This window comes from Panthera pardus, unplaced genomic scaffold, assembly GCF_024362965.1.
Source record: "Panthera pardus isolate Hobbes unplaced genomic scaffold, ASM2436296v1 HiC_scaffold_10, whole genome shotgun sequence".
NCBI lineage: Eukaryota > Metazoa > Chordata > Mammalia > Carnivora > Felidae > Panthera > Panthera pardus.
In genome coordinates, this window is record NW_026526655.1 from 71,680,981 (window position 1) to 71,700,421 (window position 19,441).

At 40.7% G+C, this 19,441-nt stretch overlaps 1 protein-coding gene across 4 annotated transcripts in view; it reads left to right on the forward strand.

Moving 5' to 3' along the window:
- The window catches only part of ITGB6 (integrin subunit beta 6), a 132,718-nt gene that overhangs the window by 90,406 nt on the left and 22,871 nt on the right, over positions 1-19,441 (forward strand). For all 4 annotated transcript variants that reach the window (XM_019457504.2, XM_019457512.2, XM_019457516.2 and 1 more), the window contains 4 exons: positions 3,866-3,955; positions 10,765-10,899; positions 11,121-11,538; positions 16,834-17,056. In XM_019457504.2, coding sequence (XP_019313049.2) covers positions 3,866-3,955; positions 10,765-10,899; positions 11,121-11,538; positions 16,834-17,056 — 866 coding nt within the window. The remainder of the gene's footprint in view (positions 1-3,865; positions 3,956-10,764; positions 10,900-11,120; positions 11,539-16,833; positions 17,057-19,441) is intronic.

The following is a 19,441-nucleotide window of genomic DNA, read 5'->3' on the forward strand; positions in this document are numbered from 1 at the left end:
GCTACTATTTGAAGATATACTAGGTAATGACTATGTATATACAGTGAGATATTAGAGAAAATATTTGTGGACACATTCTATAACATCATAGGTTCTCAATCTATATAAGCCAAACTTTTACTAAATGTATTTTAGCAAACAAAAAACATTCAGTAAGTATCATTTAAGGCCATAAATACTGATGTTGATTAATAATATAATATTGAAAATGATCAGTGCTGAGCATAAAGTCCCTCCATATCAATGAGGCTTCACAGAAAGAGTTAAGCAAGCATAGAGCCTAAAGAGAGAAGAATTTGGTCTTACAGATTTTTTATTAAAATGCTGCTAGCAGATATATGGCAAGTCTAGCTTCCCACCTCTGATGAGGGGCATGAGTAGTGTGGTCTATATAAAATGGTGGCTTATGAGTCTCAGGTGGTGAAGAATCTTTGAGACCACAGCAGGAATGTCACAGTAGTAGGACAGAAGGGTCCAGGAGAGTAATCATCCAAGGCAGAAACCCAATCAAGATGTCCAGCTAGGATACAGTTAATACTAAACCATGTCCCAGAACCTAAACCTGGAGATGAGTGAACCCAGCAGGAAGTTCAGTCAACGCAAGAATGAAGATCATATCAGTAATGTCCCTTCTAGCACCAAAGGCAGCCAAGTATCTGCCAAGGTCCTTAGTCTGAGTGTCTTTGAAGAAAGAGCCAACCAGTAGTCTGACCATGGATAGCTGGGGTGGCAGGTGTGTAGGGGTATGGATGTGACAGCTGGTTCTAGCAGCCAGACACTGAGAAGCACTGACCTTGGAGACACTCCCCGAGAGGAGCCCAGGTGCACATGTGTGAATTTAAGAATTTTCCTCTGTATTTTTTGTTGCCTGCCCACTAAATCACCCCCTGTCCACTTCTTAGCCTCCATCCTTGACAAGCCAGAGATTTCTAAGGAGCAAAAACAGACCGTGGGACAAATAAGAAATCACTGTGGGGGCACAGTGAGCAAATAAATAGGGTTTGATGAAGGAAGTTAAGAAAACTGAGGCAATCAGAAAAAGCCAACTTTGCAAACATGAATGAGAAAAGCAACCTCAGGAACTCCTGGGTGGCATGGTGGTGGGAGAGGGAGAAAGTCCATAATTAGGATAACCCATGGGCAGATAACAGGGAATTGAAGCCCAAGAAATTCAAGCCCAAGAAGGTGGCATTTCTAATTAGCTCATGAAACATCGTGTTTTTAGAGTTCACCATTTCTTATATCCAAGAGTTATCCTTTACAGTCACAGCGCTATAATTTATCACATCCAGGCATGCAAAATCATCCTTTTTCTAACATTAAACATGTTTAATAAGAACAATTTATAATAGCACTTTAGGGCTTTAATGAAAGAAAGACGTTTGACACATGATATTTACAGTAATCATAATACTACAAGATTTGAAGTATAATTTTTTACAGTGTTAGATCAGGAAGCCAAATTGTCCATGTTTTTAGTTAATTATTTGCAATGCTTTTGGGAGGAATCAGCATCCAGAAATTAATTACTAGTTTTCCTCTACACAATTGTCAGTGTTATCACAGGGTGCTGCCTCTAGCTGCCAACTCCTTTATACCCTCGCTCTGGTAGCAATCAGCAAATGCAATTAATGTTAAACCACTTGTCCTAATAGCCAAACGCCAAACGTCATACCACATGCAGGATCATAATTATGCTCTGGGAAGTAGATGGATTTGGCTGTGTTAACCAAGAATTAACCCAAAATCTAGAGGCCACTTGAACTAGTGCTTGTGGACAGTACCCTTTATACCTTGGCCTTGGAGAAACCAGCACATTTTTCAAGGCTAGCAGTTGTATGCAAAGCTAAGAGCCTTGAAATTCTTTTGTGAAAAGATCTAAACCTTTCTTTGTCAAGCTTTAAAGTTTTCCTTTGCCTTCTCTTTTGGGACCAGTCAAATTTACACACATTCCAGCTCCACTTGAGTGAAATTCAAGTTCCTATTTAGGTATTCGCTGTTAACCACAGGTCTCATGCTTCACAGCCCTTTTGACATGTGTTTATTTGAAAAGGTAAGTCAATGAACCGGTGCCTTTCTCATATTTGACAAGTTCTACCTGACTCAGGGAAACAGAGTGGGGCCCACCTTCAATAGGCAGTGATGTGGGGCACTGGGTAATAGGAGGAATGTTCCTCCCTGGTCTACTGTCCATGACCCCTTCGATAATAAAACTCAGGGTCAAGGCAGAATCACAACTGCCACTTTTAAGAATTCAGATTTCCATCAACTTCAAACTTAAACACAATCAAGAACATGGAAAGAAGTGGAATATTACAGAACCCACCAATTAAAAGCAGCATCCATTTTTCCATCCTGGAGGTGTAGAAAACCTGAACTTAACCCAGGTACCCACCTGTAGCAAGTACCTCCTAGAACATGTTTGTGTTCTAAAGTCACCCCTGCTTCATTTGTTCCTCCCCTTGGCCCGCCTCGATCTGATCCATTGATATAGTATCACGATTATAATCAATAATCATTACTAATTTTCACTTATTTTTGTACATGTTTTAAGCTACTTAAATCTTCTTTGGAATAAGACAGAATAGCATTATGTTTGAACGAGAGGAGGTGCCCTAAATCCTTCAGTCAAAACTTACTTTCTATTTCTACATACACTTTTAATAAATTCAGTCATCTGATTTCACAACACACAGCAACTCAGAAGACCACAGCTGACAAAAAGAGTGATTGTCTCTTCCTGACGTAGCACAGCATATTAAGCCTGCTTAATAGATGTTGTTGAATGCAACAGTAAATGAATAAATGAGAAAATTGGTAGGTGAGTGATACCTTACAGCTTAACAAGGAGAAGATAGAAACTATTTAAAAACAAATAAAAGAAGCAAAAAGCATAGCAGTTGGGGTCCACTTGGTATGAGTGTGATCTATCCGTGGATTTTAGAAGTCTTTGATTATAGACCTATAACTCATATTGATAAGTATGGCTGTTTCTTCAAGAAAAAAGTCCAGGTGTGCTTGGGAATCTTTATTAGGAAGACAGATAGGTGCACCATACACTTCAGAAAACTTTTCATTTGAAAATAAGTATTAAAACATAAAACTTAAGGGAGGGGTAATTTTTAGCAGTCCGGAAAATTCCCTTCCTTGCAATGCCTCATTTCCCTGGTCATGATTGATATTTAGAGTGTGAATAAACTAATGTTGTGAGTTCTCCTCAGGTGGGAATGACATCTCAGAGAAGGATGTAAGTGCAGAATGCAGCTGGTTTAGAGATAGGTTCTGACTGAGTCAGTCATGATGAGTGGGGACTCAGTTCCAGTCAACCCCAGCACCATGGTGACATCCCTAAAAGAGTGCTCGTTACTGCTAGGAAAGGGGGTTAACAGCAAGCATCCACATAACTCACTCCTTTTCTCCACCAAACAATTGACAATTAAGACCCTTGGGCTGAATGACTTGGAGAGCACCTGATGGCAGAGAAAGTTTCCATAACATTACAAAAAGAGAAGAAAACTCCTGGTAGTATGCTCGTAATATTTTGGACAAAGGATGTTCCACAAATGGAAGATGGTATATAAGTGCTATTATTATTTGAGACTTGACTCCAGTTGTGACATAAATCACAGCTCTAGACGAAGGCAACCACAGACACTTGATATCCCCAATGGCAGTCTAGTTCCCACTTGCATGCAGGAAGCAGCATCAGGCAGGACTACAGTTTCAGGAGAAACACTCATTTATCACCAGGATCCTGTTTCCCCTGGCCAGTGAAATAGAAGTGATCTCAACCAGCAGGTTGAAACCCACAGGTAGTGTTTCTTGATCACAGTGAACAGATTGACTTATTCTTTTTTGTTTACAGAATTACGCAAAACTCATTCCTGGAGCTACAGTAGGGCTACTTCAGAAGGACTCTGGAAACATTCTCCAGCTGATCATCTCAGCTTACGAAGTATGATATTTTACAGTTGGCTTTTTTTACTTTCCTTTTTTTTTTTTATTTTTTTCATTCAGTTTTGGTATTCAAAAACTCAGATGTGTTTTAGGCAGTTAAGTGCATTCTGATTTGTTAGTAGAAAGAGTACTTATCCAAAGAAAATCTCTCTGCCTTAACGTGCAGCCAAAATATAAATTTTGTTCACATTACTTGCAGATATCCTTCCTGAAAAGTGAGGCAGAAGGTAGAGAAATCATAACCTGATCATAAAGTTAAGATTATTTTTATAATAATAACCAATAGCAGCACTGTCACTTGCAAAATTTTAATTCTATTGAAAAGACTCCACAAGTCCTATAATTAAGCTCCCCTTTTCTCTACCTGAAAAAAAAATTAGTTTAAAATGGGTAACTGAACTATGTGAAGAACTAACTCCACAGGCTTAATGAGACCACCTCATTACTCAAGGAAAAGAAAAAAGACAAAAGCGTATCAGGAACACCACTTTGTGGATTCTCTACTTTTGAGAACCAAGGAATTTTTCATTTTTATGGATATATATGTAGAAAGATATAGACAGATCTCTCTCTCTCTCTCTACATATATATGTACACATATGTGTACATATATACAAAAATATATATATTTTTTTGCCTGGACTTTGGAAAATAGTACATCAGGTAAGCATTCCTCCCTTAAAATAAAATACATAGCTATGGAGTTTCTATGTTCTCTTGCTTTGTCCCCATTTCATAATTCAATTAATCATTGGTAGATGGCCAGTTACCAAATCTTCTTTATTTTGGTTCCTAAGTATCATTCCCCTTTTTTGCCTCCACTTACATAGAAAGAACATACACACACACGTGCACACACACACACACACACACACACACACACACACAGATGGAAATGAAGATTTAAATTAGGACAGAAATGATGGGGCACCTGGGTGGATCAATCAGTTGAGCATCTGACTCTTGATTTTGGCTCAGGTCATGATCCCAGGGTCGTGGGATTGAACCCTTTGTCAGCTCAACAGATGTGTCCATCAAAATTACAAGATGAGGTATTTTTGTTTTTTGCTTTTTTAACTTATATCCTCAGAAACTTCAGTTTTCTTGGCTCACATCAAAATTTAACTACCACATTAGCTCAGGCTTGAAATTCTTCCAGATAGGAAAGCTTGTCAACAAAATACTATGAAAACCTTCCTCTCTCTTATGCAGTAATTAAAGTTTTAATGTGTAGAATCTGATAAAATCACATAGCACTCCTCCATGCATTAGAACACACTCCATTTTCTCAAAAGTGTTGGCCACTAACATCTTCAAAGGAATTATGCAAATGAGAAAATTATAAACGTCAAAAACATTTCTCCCTCTTGTTTGACCAGCCCCTTCCGTGCTGCCAGGGGTTCTGTCTCACTTTGTGGTCCCAAATTGCTCACATAACTTACAGGGTAGTTGAATCAAGGCATCAAACATTTGAAGTGAATCTCATTTTACTGTTTCAAAAATATAAACAAGTGTTTATAATTCTTACACTATATAATCTTGCTCCAGAGTTGTTACTGTAACTTCATGATTCACTGAATCAAGTATGTAATAGATTTTGGCACTAGTTCAAATTATTTTTCTATCCTGTTATTTTAAAATGTATTTGACAAAGACATTAAAATATGAGAATCCATTGACTGGATGTCTTTCTAGTCTATAAAAGGAGAGAAAGGAAAGAGAATAAATTGAGAGAAAAGATAAAGCACTTCTGACTAACTTCCAGTGGGGTAGAGCTACACAATTTGTGTTTATAACTAGTGACTACAAACTGCAGCTCAGTATTTTACAGTACCATATTGACATGAAAACCCTTAAACACCAGATGTGTATTCATCTGACCATGATTCACTAATTTTCTGCCTTCTTTAACCACCTAATAGAAGCTACTGAAATATCAGTGCTCCCAAGGGTAAGTTCTTCTACTAGCATTTAATTTTTTTTTAATGTCTTTATTTTTGAGAGAGAGAGAGAGAGTGTAAATGGGGGAGGGGCAGAGAGAGAAGGAGACACTGAATCCAAAGCAGGCTCCAGGCTCTGAGCTGTCAGCACAGAGCCCCACATGGGACTCGAACTCATGAGCTGTGAGATCATAACCTGAGCCGAAGCTGGATGCTCAACCGACTGAGCCACCCAGGCACCCGTAGCATTTAGGCTCCAGAAGGAAAATGACTTGGTTTGGTTTGTTTTGCCTGGTTCATAACAGATGCTCAGTAAATGAATGATAGGATGAAAATATACAAATAAATATTTATATCCTTTCTTTGGGAAATTCACATTAAAATATTCCTGGTGAATTCTGCAATGTGATATTCCAGTTATATCAATGCTAAGATCTCCCTTATTTTGGTCAGATCATGTCACCCACTGCTCCTAATTTCAAATCTACAGAACAGACTTGCAGGTCATATCCCTCACCTCTTTTGCTCCTGACTCACTGTGCCACTGTCTCTAACATTACTCTTGCCTTAACTCTTGATGATTTCAGTCTAAGTATACATCTATTCCTTCCTGTACCCTGCCCTTTGCTTCTTGAACTCTGCTTCTAAAATGATCTAGTCCCCCTCTCTTGTCATACATTAAAGCTTGTCATTGCCAATAGACTCTCTATAATCTCAGCTTCATGTAACCCATTCCCTGCTCACCACTTCCAACCTTTTCAGCTCACCCCGGCGAGTTCCCTTTGTATTTCTTCCAACCCATCAGGATCTCCAACTAATTAACCTTGCCTTCTCTCTCTCTCTCTCTCTTTACTTCAAGTGACTCTATCCTCTCTTTGTAGTTCCTCATCTCCTTGATGTCCTCTTTTGCCTGGGCCCCAAGCTTAAATTCCACCATCACGATCACTCTGTAGACATACCCTCAGCTCCCCTACCCCTTACGGCTCCACTGAGGTCGCTTAGCCAATCATGGTCCTGGTTAAACCCAACTGTCCATTCACCCTGCACAACTGAACAGGAAAGGGAAAAACATACAATCATGCTAACTGGTCTCACTTTAAATTCATGATCATGTACTTGAAGTGGTTCCTCAATGCCACCCAGCAACCACACTGTACTTCTCTAGGAGACATCCAAGTGGAGACGTCCACGAGTCAGTTGATACATTAGCTGGCAATTCAGGAGGGTAACCTGGACTCTCCTAAACCTACTTCACCAACAGTTTTCTCCTTCTCAATTGATGGTAATTCCATCCTTCATGTTGCGAGGGCTAAAAAGCTTGAAATGATCCTTGACTCCCCTCTTTCTCTTACCCTGCACTTTTAATCCATCAGAAAACCTTGCTGGCTCTATCTTCAAAATTATTTAGAATTTGATCCAGACACTACCTTCACTGCCCTCATCCTTGTCGGACCCACCATCTTCACTTACACGAATGACTGCAAAAGCCTCCTAAATGCTATTTCTCATTTCTACCTTTGGTTTCCTACATTCTGTTTTCAAGAAAACAAAACAAAACACAACACAACCTGAATTTTCCTTTAAAAATATTAAGTTGGGCCATATCACTCTTCTATAGATAACCCTAATTATGTTCTCATTTTGCATAGAGTAAATGCCAAATTCTTTAAAACTGCCTCCTAGGACCCTACCAGATCTGTTCTCCTCCACTCCTTTACCTCTGTGACTTCACCTCCTATTATACCAACTGTCTCTGCTCCAGTACAGCAACTCTGGCCTCCTTGCTGTTCTATTTCCAGAGCAAGCAAGTCCTAAGACATGCTCCTGCTCAGGGCCTTTGCACCGACTGTACCCTGTTCCTGGAACACTCTTTTGACATATGCCTGCAGGCTATTTAACTCTGCACTTCCTTGAAATGTCACCTTACTTTCTACTGTAACTACTTTTTTATTTTTTATTATTTTTTTTTAATTTTTTTTTAACGTTTATTTATTTTTGAGACAGAGAGAGACAGAGCATGAACGGGGGAGGGGCAGAGAGAGAGAGGGAGACACAGAATCGGAAGCAGGCTCCAGGCTCTGAGCCATCAGCCCAGAGCCCGACGCGGGGCTCGAACTCACGGACCGCGAGATCGTGACCTGAGCTGAAGTCGGACGCTTAACCGACTGAGCCACCCAGGCGCTACTGTAACTACTTTTTTAAAGAATTGCAGACACTCTCTTAATCTTCATTATCCCACCCTAACTTTTTTTCATAGCATTTATCACCTTCTAGCATGCTGCATAGTTTTATGTATTATGCTGTTTCCTTTCTGAATGTAAACCACAAAAGGTCAGCTATTTTAGTGGTTTTTGCCTCCCAGGCACTTAGAACAGTATCTAGCACATATTGGACACTCAATAAATATTTTCTGGGTGAATAAAGTTATAATATAACTATTTGAAATGAAACATATTAAAAGAGTACATTTTAATGCTAAATTGGCAGAATTTGAAATCTTAAGACATGATAGAAATAATCTTTAAGGCGTGCCTGGGTGGCTCAGTCGGTTGGGTGTCCAACTTTGACTCAGATCATCTCACGGTCTGTGAGTTCAAGCCCCGCATCAGGCTGTGTGCTGACAGCTCAGAGCCTGGAGCCTGCTTCAGATTCTGTGTCTCCCTCTCTCTCTGCCCCTCCCCCAACTCATGCTCTCTGTCTCTCTTCCTCTCTCAAAAATAAATAAACATTTAAAAATTTTTTTTTAAAAAAGAAAAGACATAATCTTTAAGACTGAGAAATGACACTTCAATCTCTGATGAAGACCATATTCTGAAAAGTCAGCCTTATGTCCATCTACTTGAAGGTGTGTTGTATGGGGCAAATATAAAAAAAGGGAACAAGAAGAAGAATGACTGAGAATTTATAGTCAGTGACTTAGAATTTGGAGGAAGGCGGGTCATATTACTATGCAGTTGGCAAAATTATACTTATGGAAAATTTGAGGCTGAATATGCTTTTAAAATTCCAGGAGTATAGGGACTCAAGTCTTCTTAGATGAACTGAAGTATTACTTAATTCATAATGTTTTACAACTTATTTTTATTTTTTTTTTATTTTTAAAAGTTCTGTTTTGTTCTCTAGAGACTTTTTATTTTGCAAAAGAAAGAAGAATAAAGTCTACATAATAACACTAGCTTTCCTCATAACAAATAGCTCTTTCTTCTCCTTCCCTGACATTCTTCCTCCTGTAAAACCTTGCCTTTATCTCCCTTCTGCCATAACCCATATACTTCCTATCTAGTCTTTCTTTCTTCCATCTACATCATCATATATACCAACCACTCCTGGTTCCTGATCCTCATGCCTCAGGCTGGGGCGAACGCAACAACGTCCCAGCTTTCTTGACTCCTGTCTTCCTACCACGTCTGTAAGTCTGTAAGTCTGATAGACCATGAGTCTGTCCTGCACACACCTTCCAGAGCACTTCCCTGCAGCTGTATTTTCAGTAGAACGGGCCCCTGCTTCAAAGCTATAGGGAATGTTTCCCATGGGTCTTAACTCATCTCTCCAAACCTCAAGGCTATTTGTTGTCTGGTGTCTCCCAGGAGTTGGGGCTTCGTCTGAGCCCCACTTGTCTGCGTTCCACACCACTCTTGGCCCTGAACTTTCTCTTTTCTGGTCCCCTCACCTGAAATACCACTGTCATCCTCTCCACACATCTACATCCAACATAGCCATTAAGGACTTCTATACTTCCAGCCTTCAGTGACCACTCTCTTTTCTGAACTGTCCCAAACCCACATCTGTGTTATGCAATTTTTTTTAACTTAGTGATACATCAGTTGACTTGGACATTAACTGCTTTACTTGTTCCATCTGGTTTTTTTCAGCAAAATGATAATCATCTTGAGGGCACAAATCCCATTTTACACTCATCCCCCAGACCTGACTCCACACTGATAATGTACGATAGGTACTTGATAAATTCCAATATTGATTTTAAGGAACAGTTTCTCCCACATTTTAACATCTCTAAAATCGGGATGTGTTCTATGATTAATGGTGTCTTACAAATGCTGTCAACTGCAAATGTATGAAATCGGCTGTAACTGTACATGTAGTTGTCACCTGAATTCATTACGTTCACCATTGGTAGGTAGTACAGGTGTTGAATGTGATTGCCATTTTAAAATACCTTCAAAAAGTTTGCACTATGATTTGATACGGAAATGAAAAGTTATTGTGTATGCAGAAATGTACCAAAACAGAGCAGCAGGGTATCAATTTGATATCAGTGAAGCAAACATTCATTGTGGAAGGAATGACTGTAATTCTGTATTCTGTGCAAAGCAACAACCAGCTGCTTTCTGTGACCTAAGAAATGATGATACTTACAAGTAAAGGAAGCTACTATATTTTGTTACTGAGATGCAAGCAAAAAAATAAAAAAGGCTTTTATATACCAGGCAGTACAACTGAGGGCTGGAGAATTTGCCAAATCCTTCAGAATGTGTACAATAATTTTCAAAGAAATGATAGACTGATACGATTGATTTAGATGTTGCACAGAGCGATCTTGAGATATTTTGTCATAATGTCATTGTCATAAAATAATGGTGTGTTTTATAATTGATGCCTTCTTAGATTCAATAAAATATGACATGTATTTGTGTGTGTGCGTGTATGCATGCCTGTGTGTGTGTGTGTGTGCGTGTGTGCGTGTGTGCATGTGTATCTTGCTGGCTTTGTTGTTTGATTGATGGTATGGTGAATTTCTTCTAGACTCAATTTAATTTTATTCATTGGAGCTTAATGAACATGATTCATGGATTCTTCTGGTTGTATTTTGTGGTTGTGACTTTAACTCTTTGTGTCCTCACCAAAGGAACTCCGGTCTGAGGTGGAACTGGAAGTGTTAGGAGACACGGAGGGACTCAACCTGTCTTTCACAGCGATCTGTAACAACGGTGCCCTCTTCCCACACCAAAAGAAATGCTCTCACATGAAGGTGGGAGACACAGTAAGTAGAGGGTCAATAGGTTGTCTGAAAAAAAATATTCAGGTAAGTCAGAAGTTACCTTATTGCACCGAAGCTGAATTTTTTTCCTTTCAAGACTTTCAAAAGGAATTTTCAAAAATTTCGTAAGAAATGCTTTGGGAAGAGCCGATCCCCATGCAGCTCTGTTTCCTCCCATGCATTTTGGGAGGCTACAAGAAGATAATTAGAGCGTTCTTTTCCAGGCTTCATTCAACGTGACCGTGAGTATACCAAACTGCGAGAGAAGAGACAGGCACATTATCGTAAAGCCCGTGGGGCTGGGGGACACCCTAGAAATACTTGTCAGTCCGGAATGCAACTGCAATTGTCAGAAAGAAGTGGAAGTGAACAGCTCCAAATGCCACAACGGGAACGGGTCCTTCCAGTGTGGGGTGTGTGCCTGCAACCCTGGCCACATGGGTCCTCGCTGTGAGTGCGGGGAGGACACGCTGAGCACAGACTCCTGCAAGCAGGCCCCGGATCACCCCTCCTGCAGTGGAAGAGGCGACTGCTACTGTGGGCAGTGCATCTGCCACTTGTCTCCCTACGGAAACATTTATGGGCCCTACTGCCAGTGTGACAACTTCTCCTGCGTGAGACACAAAGGGCTGCTCTGCGGAGGTAGGCGGCGTCTAAGTCCACCTCACACTGTGGCTGTGCAAGTATCGAGGAGGGGCCTTGCATCCTTTGAACCTTCCGTTGCCTGGGCATAGTAGGTGCTCAATAAGTATTTGCTGATCAAGTGAGTGGGTTAATCTCTAGACGTAAGGTAACTGATCTTCTCTTGTAGTTTTTCTGGCTCTTACATTCTCTTGGGGTTAGATGCCTGCCAATTCAATTTACATCTCTATTGTTGTTTCCCTAAGAATAAGTAGGCAAAAGAAGGTTCTTTGGTTATTATCCAGACTTCACAAAATTGCATGTAATCTGAATTCTATTATCTTCCAGACTTTCCTGGATCAGGTTTCCAGATATCTTACCCAACTCTTCTTAAAAAAAAAAAAAAGGGGGGGGGGGGCGCCTGGGTGGCTCGGTCGGTTAAGCATCCAACTTCAGCTCAGGTCATGATCTCACGGTCCGTGAGTTCGAGCCCCGTGTCGGGCTCTGTGCTGACAGCTCTGAGCCTGGAGTCTGCTTCAGATTCTGTGTCTCCCTCTCTCTCTGCCCCTCCCCTGCTCATGCTCTGTCTCTCTCTGTGTCAAAAATAAATAAACATTAAAAAAGTTAAAAAAAAAAAAAAGAAAATTTTTAAATAGCAGAAAAGTGTATGTTTTAAAAATCCTCTGCACATGGAAAATTGCTACAGTTTAAGACCTAGTCTAAGAATAGTTTAAGAATAACTATTATAAAGTCATTCTGATATATATCCATATATTTAAGTATAATCTATCTGCATAAGAATTACAAATGTGTTCATATTCTTTAAAATGATATACATTTGTGTTACAACTGGAATATTAACTAACTGCTGAATTGAAGCTCCCAATGTCTCCCTTTTTCACAGTGTGTGAACAGGCAGCTTTTCAAAACAGAAAGCCATTATCTGTAAAGAAAACTAAGCAAGTTATGTTTTCAAACCACAGTGTCGGGAACATATAAAAGAGACTGATTCTCGGGAAAAAAAGGCCTGAGAAGAGCAGCCTCAAAGAATTCCAGGCTCTTTGAAAAAACCGTGTGATGCCTTTAGAAGCATACCTCCATTTCATTTCTTTGCGGTGGCTCCTGCTACCAACAAGTTCCTCCGGAGGCCGCCTTCTTTCTTCTCCCCAGAGAGTGAAAAATTTAGGGTCTGTCCAGACCGAGACACTTTTCTCTCCCCTTTCATTCAGAGGTCTATTTCCTTATTTAATGGGTGTGTTTCCAAACCCATATCAGTTCTCTTCTCACAAGATTGCAGGCAGGAGACAGCCTGAAGCCTGTGGCTGTCACCATGTCTTGAACAGAATATGCTCCGCAGATTCCCAGATTGCATCTCTCATAAAACTCTTTGAATAAAATATGTTCTCAAAACATTTGAAATTACCTTTCAACAAAATTCTATGTGCAGCCTAATATGACATGGTAGCAATAGTACCCCTACCTATATTTCACCCTTTAAATCTTAAATCAAAGAATTCCAGAGCAGTCCTGAACTGTGCTTAGCAACACAGTTCTTACCGTTTCTTAATGGTCTTCTACTGCATTTGGTACCACGCATGCACACGGAATTGAACTCTTTAAAAAGAGTGGACTTGATCTGTGCCTCGTAGGTTGAGAGGTCTGACAGTAGGGCCTCTCTTTGTATCAGATACAGTGATTGCTAGAGAAGTTCTGTCTAGAAAATGCGATTATTTCTGCAGTTGGACTAAGAAAACTTCACCAATGCCAGGTTCCTTCATATTTGGGGATACTTTACAATTCTCAATCATTACTGTTTCTCAGAAGCTATTTTGCTTGTAGCAACATCGCAAAGGATGTTACTAGATCATTAGTAACTTTCTCTTTAAAAAGGTATAATAAAAGCAAGTACTATTATTCAAATTCAACAAATAGTTGTGGAGCACCTACGAGGTGCCTGGCATCGCATTTCGCGCAGGGATGAAAACTGTGACTGGCTCTGTGGTTACTGTCGTTTGTAACAGAGGCCAGAGTGTGCTACCGATTCACTTCTCGTGCAGATCTCTCTGATTTTACAACTAATTCGCCTTGCAATGTGCCACTTCTCTGAAGGGCTATTACCACAAGGTTCTTCTTCGTATACTTCCTTTCATCCACCTATAAGTACTCCATTGATTTATTCCCTTGCCCAAATTCCATTAGTCCTTTGTATTTTGATTCTAAGAGACGGGAAACTAACAGGCAGAAGGCATTACAAAAAATACTTCCTGCCATTATGCACTTACAGTTATCAGTCAATGGCATTCCAGAAAGATCTATCCCTCTGAAAAGAGCCTGACCATTTTTTTTTTATCTTTGTTTATCATCTTGCCTCTGCATGAAGCCATTGTGTGGGTCTTGTTGTTGTTTTTGTGGTTGTGGTTATATGAGCAGGTACTTTAGATAATTGGTTGCTTGTGAATATCAACTAGCAACGATATGGTGGATGGTTCTGGAAAGCCCACAGAAAGGTTTCTAAATTCTGACAGAAGCTCTTGGAAGAGTTTTCTAAATTTCTGCTAAGTAATTCTCTTTTTGTAGAGTTTATTTGGAGAGAGAGAGAGAGAGAAAGGGGGAGAGAGAGAGAGAATCCTAAGCAGGCTCCACACAGTCAGTGAGAAGCCCAACGTGGGACTTGAACTCATGAACCATGAGATCATGACCTGAGCCAAAATCAAGGGTCAGATGCTTAACCAACCAAGCCACCCAGGCGCCCCTCTGCCAAGTAATTCTTACATGCAGTGATACACTTGGGCATTCACAAAGGAAATGCACATTTCATTTGACAATATTTATAAATCATATTAATTTTCTGGAATAAACTTCAATATAGAAATCTATCCCTATTATGAGAATAAGTTTCCCCTTTTGCTGAGGAAGGAACAAAAAGCAATTGTAATTTAGAGGATGATTTAGATGAGACATGTCTGCTGCAAGTTCCCATGTGTCTTCTCCTTCAAGCAGCTTTGCTCTGCCCTGGGTTTCTGCAGCTTTGCTCTCATTGATCTCCTACCTCTCAGTCGTCCTGGTAAGATCCTTTTTTCTGATCACACTTTAAATGCTGATGCTCTCTAGGGCTTTTTTCGCTCTATCTGCTTTCTCTACCTGATCCACAACAGCTTTAATTGCCATCTGTCTCTGATGGATCCAAACCTCAAAACTCTCTCTATAGATATAGATACATAGATACATATATCTGTCTATTAGAATGTCCCACAGGCCTCTCAAACTCAACAGAGCCAAAAATGAACTCATCATCTTCCCCACCCAAAGATGCTCTTCTTCCTCTGCTTCAGAACAATGTATTCATTCAACAATTAAGCACTACTCTGTGCCAGGCACCACGGATAAGGCAGCGAGCATGAGCTGGCAGCCTCCATTCCAGGTCAGTAAAAAGGTGCACCGTTCACTGAGCAGCCCAGTCTGGTTACCTGGGGAAGATTCCATCCCTCTCTCTCTTCCCCTCTCCCTCCACCCTGGCAGCAAGTGCACTATGCCCTGAGTATTCCAACCCCTGAACTGTATCCCCTTTCCTCTCCATCCCCACTGGCGCTCTTAGGGCCTCATGTCTTCTCGCCGCTACTGCTGCAACACCTTCCCGAGTGGTTTTCCTATCTCTCGTCTGACCCTCTCTACTGATGCCAGGATATTACCAGACACATATCTATTTGTTCAGTCTCTCCTCTACTTAAAATGCCATAATTGTCAGGATAACAGGTCTTACTTTAGCCCATAAAGCTTTTCATGTGATTTCTGTGATGTGATGTGATTTCTGACTTTCCATGGATCTTTCCAACCCCCGCCTCCTCCAACCTCGCCTCCTGCCACAGCTCCTGTGCACCATTGGCTCTGTCTATATGAAACTACTCTGGGTATCATGCAGGTCACACAAGGGGCACCTGGGTGGCTCAGTTGGTTAAGCGTCCCACTCTTGGTTTCAGCCCAGGTCATGATCTCACAGTTTCATGAGTTCAAGCCCTGAATCGGGCTCTGGGCTAGCAGCTCAGAGCCTGCTTAGGATTCTCTTTCTCCCTTTCTCTCTGCCCCTGCCCGAATTGCACTGTCTCTGTCTCTGTCAAATAAATAAATAAAACTAAAAAAAAAAAAAAAAGCCGGTCCCATGATTACACACTTCTGTCTTTTACCTATGCTTTTTTGTCTGCTTAAAATGCATATAAACATCTTCTACCTTTTATCTGTATCTTCCAAATTCAGCTCAAGCATCACCTCTTCTGGAGAGGTCTCCAAATCTCTGGTCCAATTTGGAAACTCTCCTTCTGTGTACATAACACTTATCATACTGCATTGTATTTATTACTGGTGGTATTTATTTGCCTGTCTCCAACACTAGCCTATAAGCTTAGTGACCTTATTTAATTTTGTATCTTCATGCCTAATGCAATCTTTGGCACATGATATATGCTCAATTAAAGTTTCTTAAACAAATGAATTTGTTGAGCACTCACTGTATGCCTGCAGGACATCTAATTGGTGAATGTGAAGTAGAAGATTTACACATTATCTCATCTGACCACACCGCTGTAAGATTTTATTCCCTCTATTTGATAGATGAGGCTTTTATGATCACTCAGCTTGAATGATGTAGAGGTGGGTATTACCCAGGTCTGTGCTGCATCTCTATCTTATGGCACCATAATTAAAAGGAAAAAAATTATAGAAACAATTTAAATACACACACACACGCACACACACACACATAATCACACCCCCTCCCCGCCCCCCCAAAGTTGCTGTTATAGGCTTCTGGATTATCTCATTTCATCTGGCTCTAAGTTCTGTTTGATATAACATCAGGTAATCATATCAGTCTTCAGTTAAGAGACCAGATCAATAAATATACATACTTAGCAAAATTTGTTCCATAAAATATATCTATGCTCACTGCTTCCCCTCCCACCCCCACTTGCTTTTTTCTCATTCTTCTTCTTCAGTCTTTCTAATGGTGTTTAAAGGCAAAGAGAAGGGGTGCCTGAGTGGCTTAGCCTGTTAAGTGACCGACTTGGGTTCAAGTCATGATCTCACGGTTCATGGGTTGGGGCCCTGGATCGGGCTCTGTGCTGACAGCTCAGAGCCCGGAGCCTGCTTCGGATTCTGTGTCTCCCTCTCTCTCTGCCCCTCCCCTGCTCACGCTCTGTCTCTCTGTCTCTCAAAAATAGACATTAAAAAATGAAAAACAAATAAATAAAGGCAAAGAGAAAAGATGGCCCCAGAATCAGAAGTGGCGTGGGCCCTAAGCATCACCGGGTGTTTGTTTTACAGATAACGGCGACTGTGACTGCGGCGAGTGCGTGTGCAGGACGGGCTGGGCGGGCGAATACTGTAACTGCACCACCAGCACCGACTCCTGCGTCTCGGAGGACGGGGTGCTCTGCAGCGGGCGAGGGGACTGCATCTGTGGCAAGTGTGTTTGCACGAACCCGGGGGCCTCTGGACCCACCTGTGAACGTTGTCCTACCTGTGGCGATCCCTGTAACTCCAAACGGTAATGTCTCAACTTCCCTTGGTCTCTTTACTTGGACCTCATATTGCTTTTGGTGGGTTTGTTCTCCGAGCATCCGCCCAAATACACAGACCCACAGGGCCCCTGTGATCGTCAACCTGGAACGTCAGTGTCCGACTTGACTCTTTCTTTGTCCTGCTTATCCAGGACCACAGTGCCACTCACATTCCTGCTAGAAACAAGCCTGGGGAAGCTGAGCTGATGTCCCACACTGATAACATCAGGTGGCCTTTCACTTACAATACCAGCCACACAGAAGGAATACCCTGGAGGTAGACTGAGGACATCCACATTCAGTACCTTTTCAGGGGAAACAGACAAGCTTCTTTCTTATCTAGAAGTTTAAAGCTTGACCTTCCTGATTCATTCCTATCTATAGACTCGTGGAGGCAAAAAGGCAGAAAGAGGATCTTGGCTTTCCATTTCTTCCCTCTTCTTTACCTCTCGTGCCTTTTGGCACCTCCCTCTGGTTGTCATTCTACACAGCTATTGTGTTTTGTATTTTCTTTTATGCCAGATGAACAACAACAACAACAACAACATGTTTTTGTTTTCCAGTAAAAAAAAAAATCTATTCCTTTGGTTGCTAGCTAACTTCTTCATGGGTAGTGGGCAACATTTATAGGTCAAACAAAGCAATTCTCCAAATGGGCTGTGTGATGACACTGCAGAATATAATTTATTACACAGTGAACACTGCTTAAGCAGTTCATAGTTTCGTTAACTCAGTACCCAACATGGTAACATTTGCATTTCCAGTGTAAACTAAGTAAGCAAATCAACATTCACTCAGTGACTCCTCACCATTCAGGTGTCAAAACTTCTCTGTCACTGTGCCTGGACATATGCCAAGAGATGTGTGGGGACATAGTTAGACTTAGTTGAATGGAATTAAATGTAAAATGTCCTTTCAGGATGTTTCTCCCGTTATTTATCTGCTTCACCTTCTCTGTAAACATGATTTAATTTAAATCTGGTTTATATAATGTGAAATTAACAAACCAGGTAGTTTGAATTTGAGGGATCAGGTAATCTCCTTGGTGTTTATGTTAGCTTTGAGTGTTTATATTAGCTTTGAGATGTGTCCATTCTTCCATTTATTCATTCATACATTCGTTTATCAAATAGATATTAAGTATCTACTGTTCACCAAGGGCACATAATGATGACTGAAACAGTTATAATTCCCGCCATACCAGGTGCTAAGAATCTAGTGGGAAAGACAGACATTTTTTAAAGTAATTATAATGATATCTGAGCTGACAGTTACAATAAGGGATATAGAGGGGACTGTGGCACTATATGGCAGGCCTACCACCCTAGCTTGGGCAGACATCAATGAGACATACAAACGGTAGAGGTTTTAAGGGTTTCCACAATGTCCAGCAGACCCCTGCAAAGCCACTCTAAGTAAATATATAACCTAGATAAATGCAATATACTTGCAATGCGAAGGCAATTTCCAGACAAGACTTCTCTTCCCACCCCCACGTAAACTGCTGCTTCTTAGCCCTTCCTACAAAGGAATTCAGAGGTTTGCACTGTAAGAGAACTAACTGGCAGGAGTCAGGGAAGGCTTGCCTAGGGCACTGCAGTTTCAGCCGATACTGAGGGAAACACTGATGGCACGGCTGTGGGGAATGTTTCCAGCACTTACAAGAGCATACATTTGCATGGCCTGGGGAAGAGAGAGAGGCAGGATGATGAGTGCCCATAGTAAGAGAACTTTGGCTGTTTTGGATTACTCCCTACAGAATCTGGTTATAAAGTGATTTTTAGCACAACATTAATTCAGAGTCTGAGTTTTACTCTGCTGTGGAGACATCATTAGAGAAGCTTAATTCCTGGGCTATGTTCTTGAAAATACACTTTTCTGTAAGTAGAGTTCGTTTATTAAAAAGCCCACATTAATGGGGACCCAAGCTGTAACCCCAGCTTTTGAAAATATGCCTATAAGGCTTAGACTCATTCAAAATAGCTACAGACAAGTGAATCTTTGAAATAGCCTTTCATGACATGTATGAATTCTTAGAATTCTTCTCAAAACAGATGATTTCTGTTAAGAAATTAAAACTTTGTTTAGTCATGAATCATATTTTAACAACATAAACCTTTCCCAGGAAAATGTAAAATGAACAACAACAACCAAAAAAAAACAAAAAACAAAAAAAACCCCCTAAATCAAACACCAAAATAAGTGTGTCTTATTATTGGGTTTTTTTGTTTGTTTGTTTGTTTGTTTTTTTGCTACTTAACCAATCAGAAACAATTATTAGAGATAAATGAGGATAACAGCTACTGTCAAGCCTGGTTCAGGAAACACTGATTACTAAGTGGAATCAGAATAAAGCAGTTTCCTCTTGAACA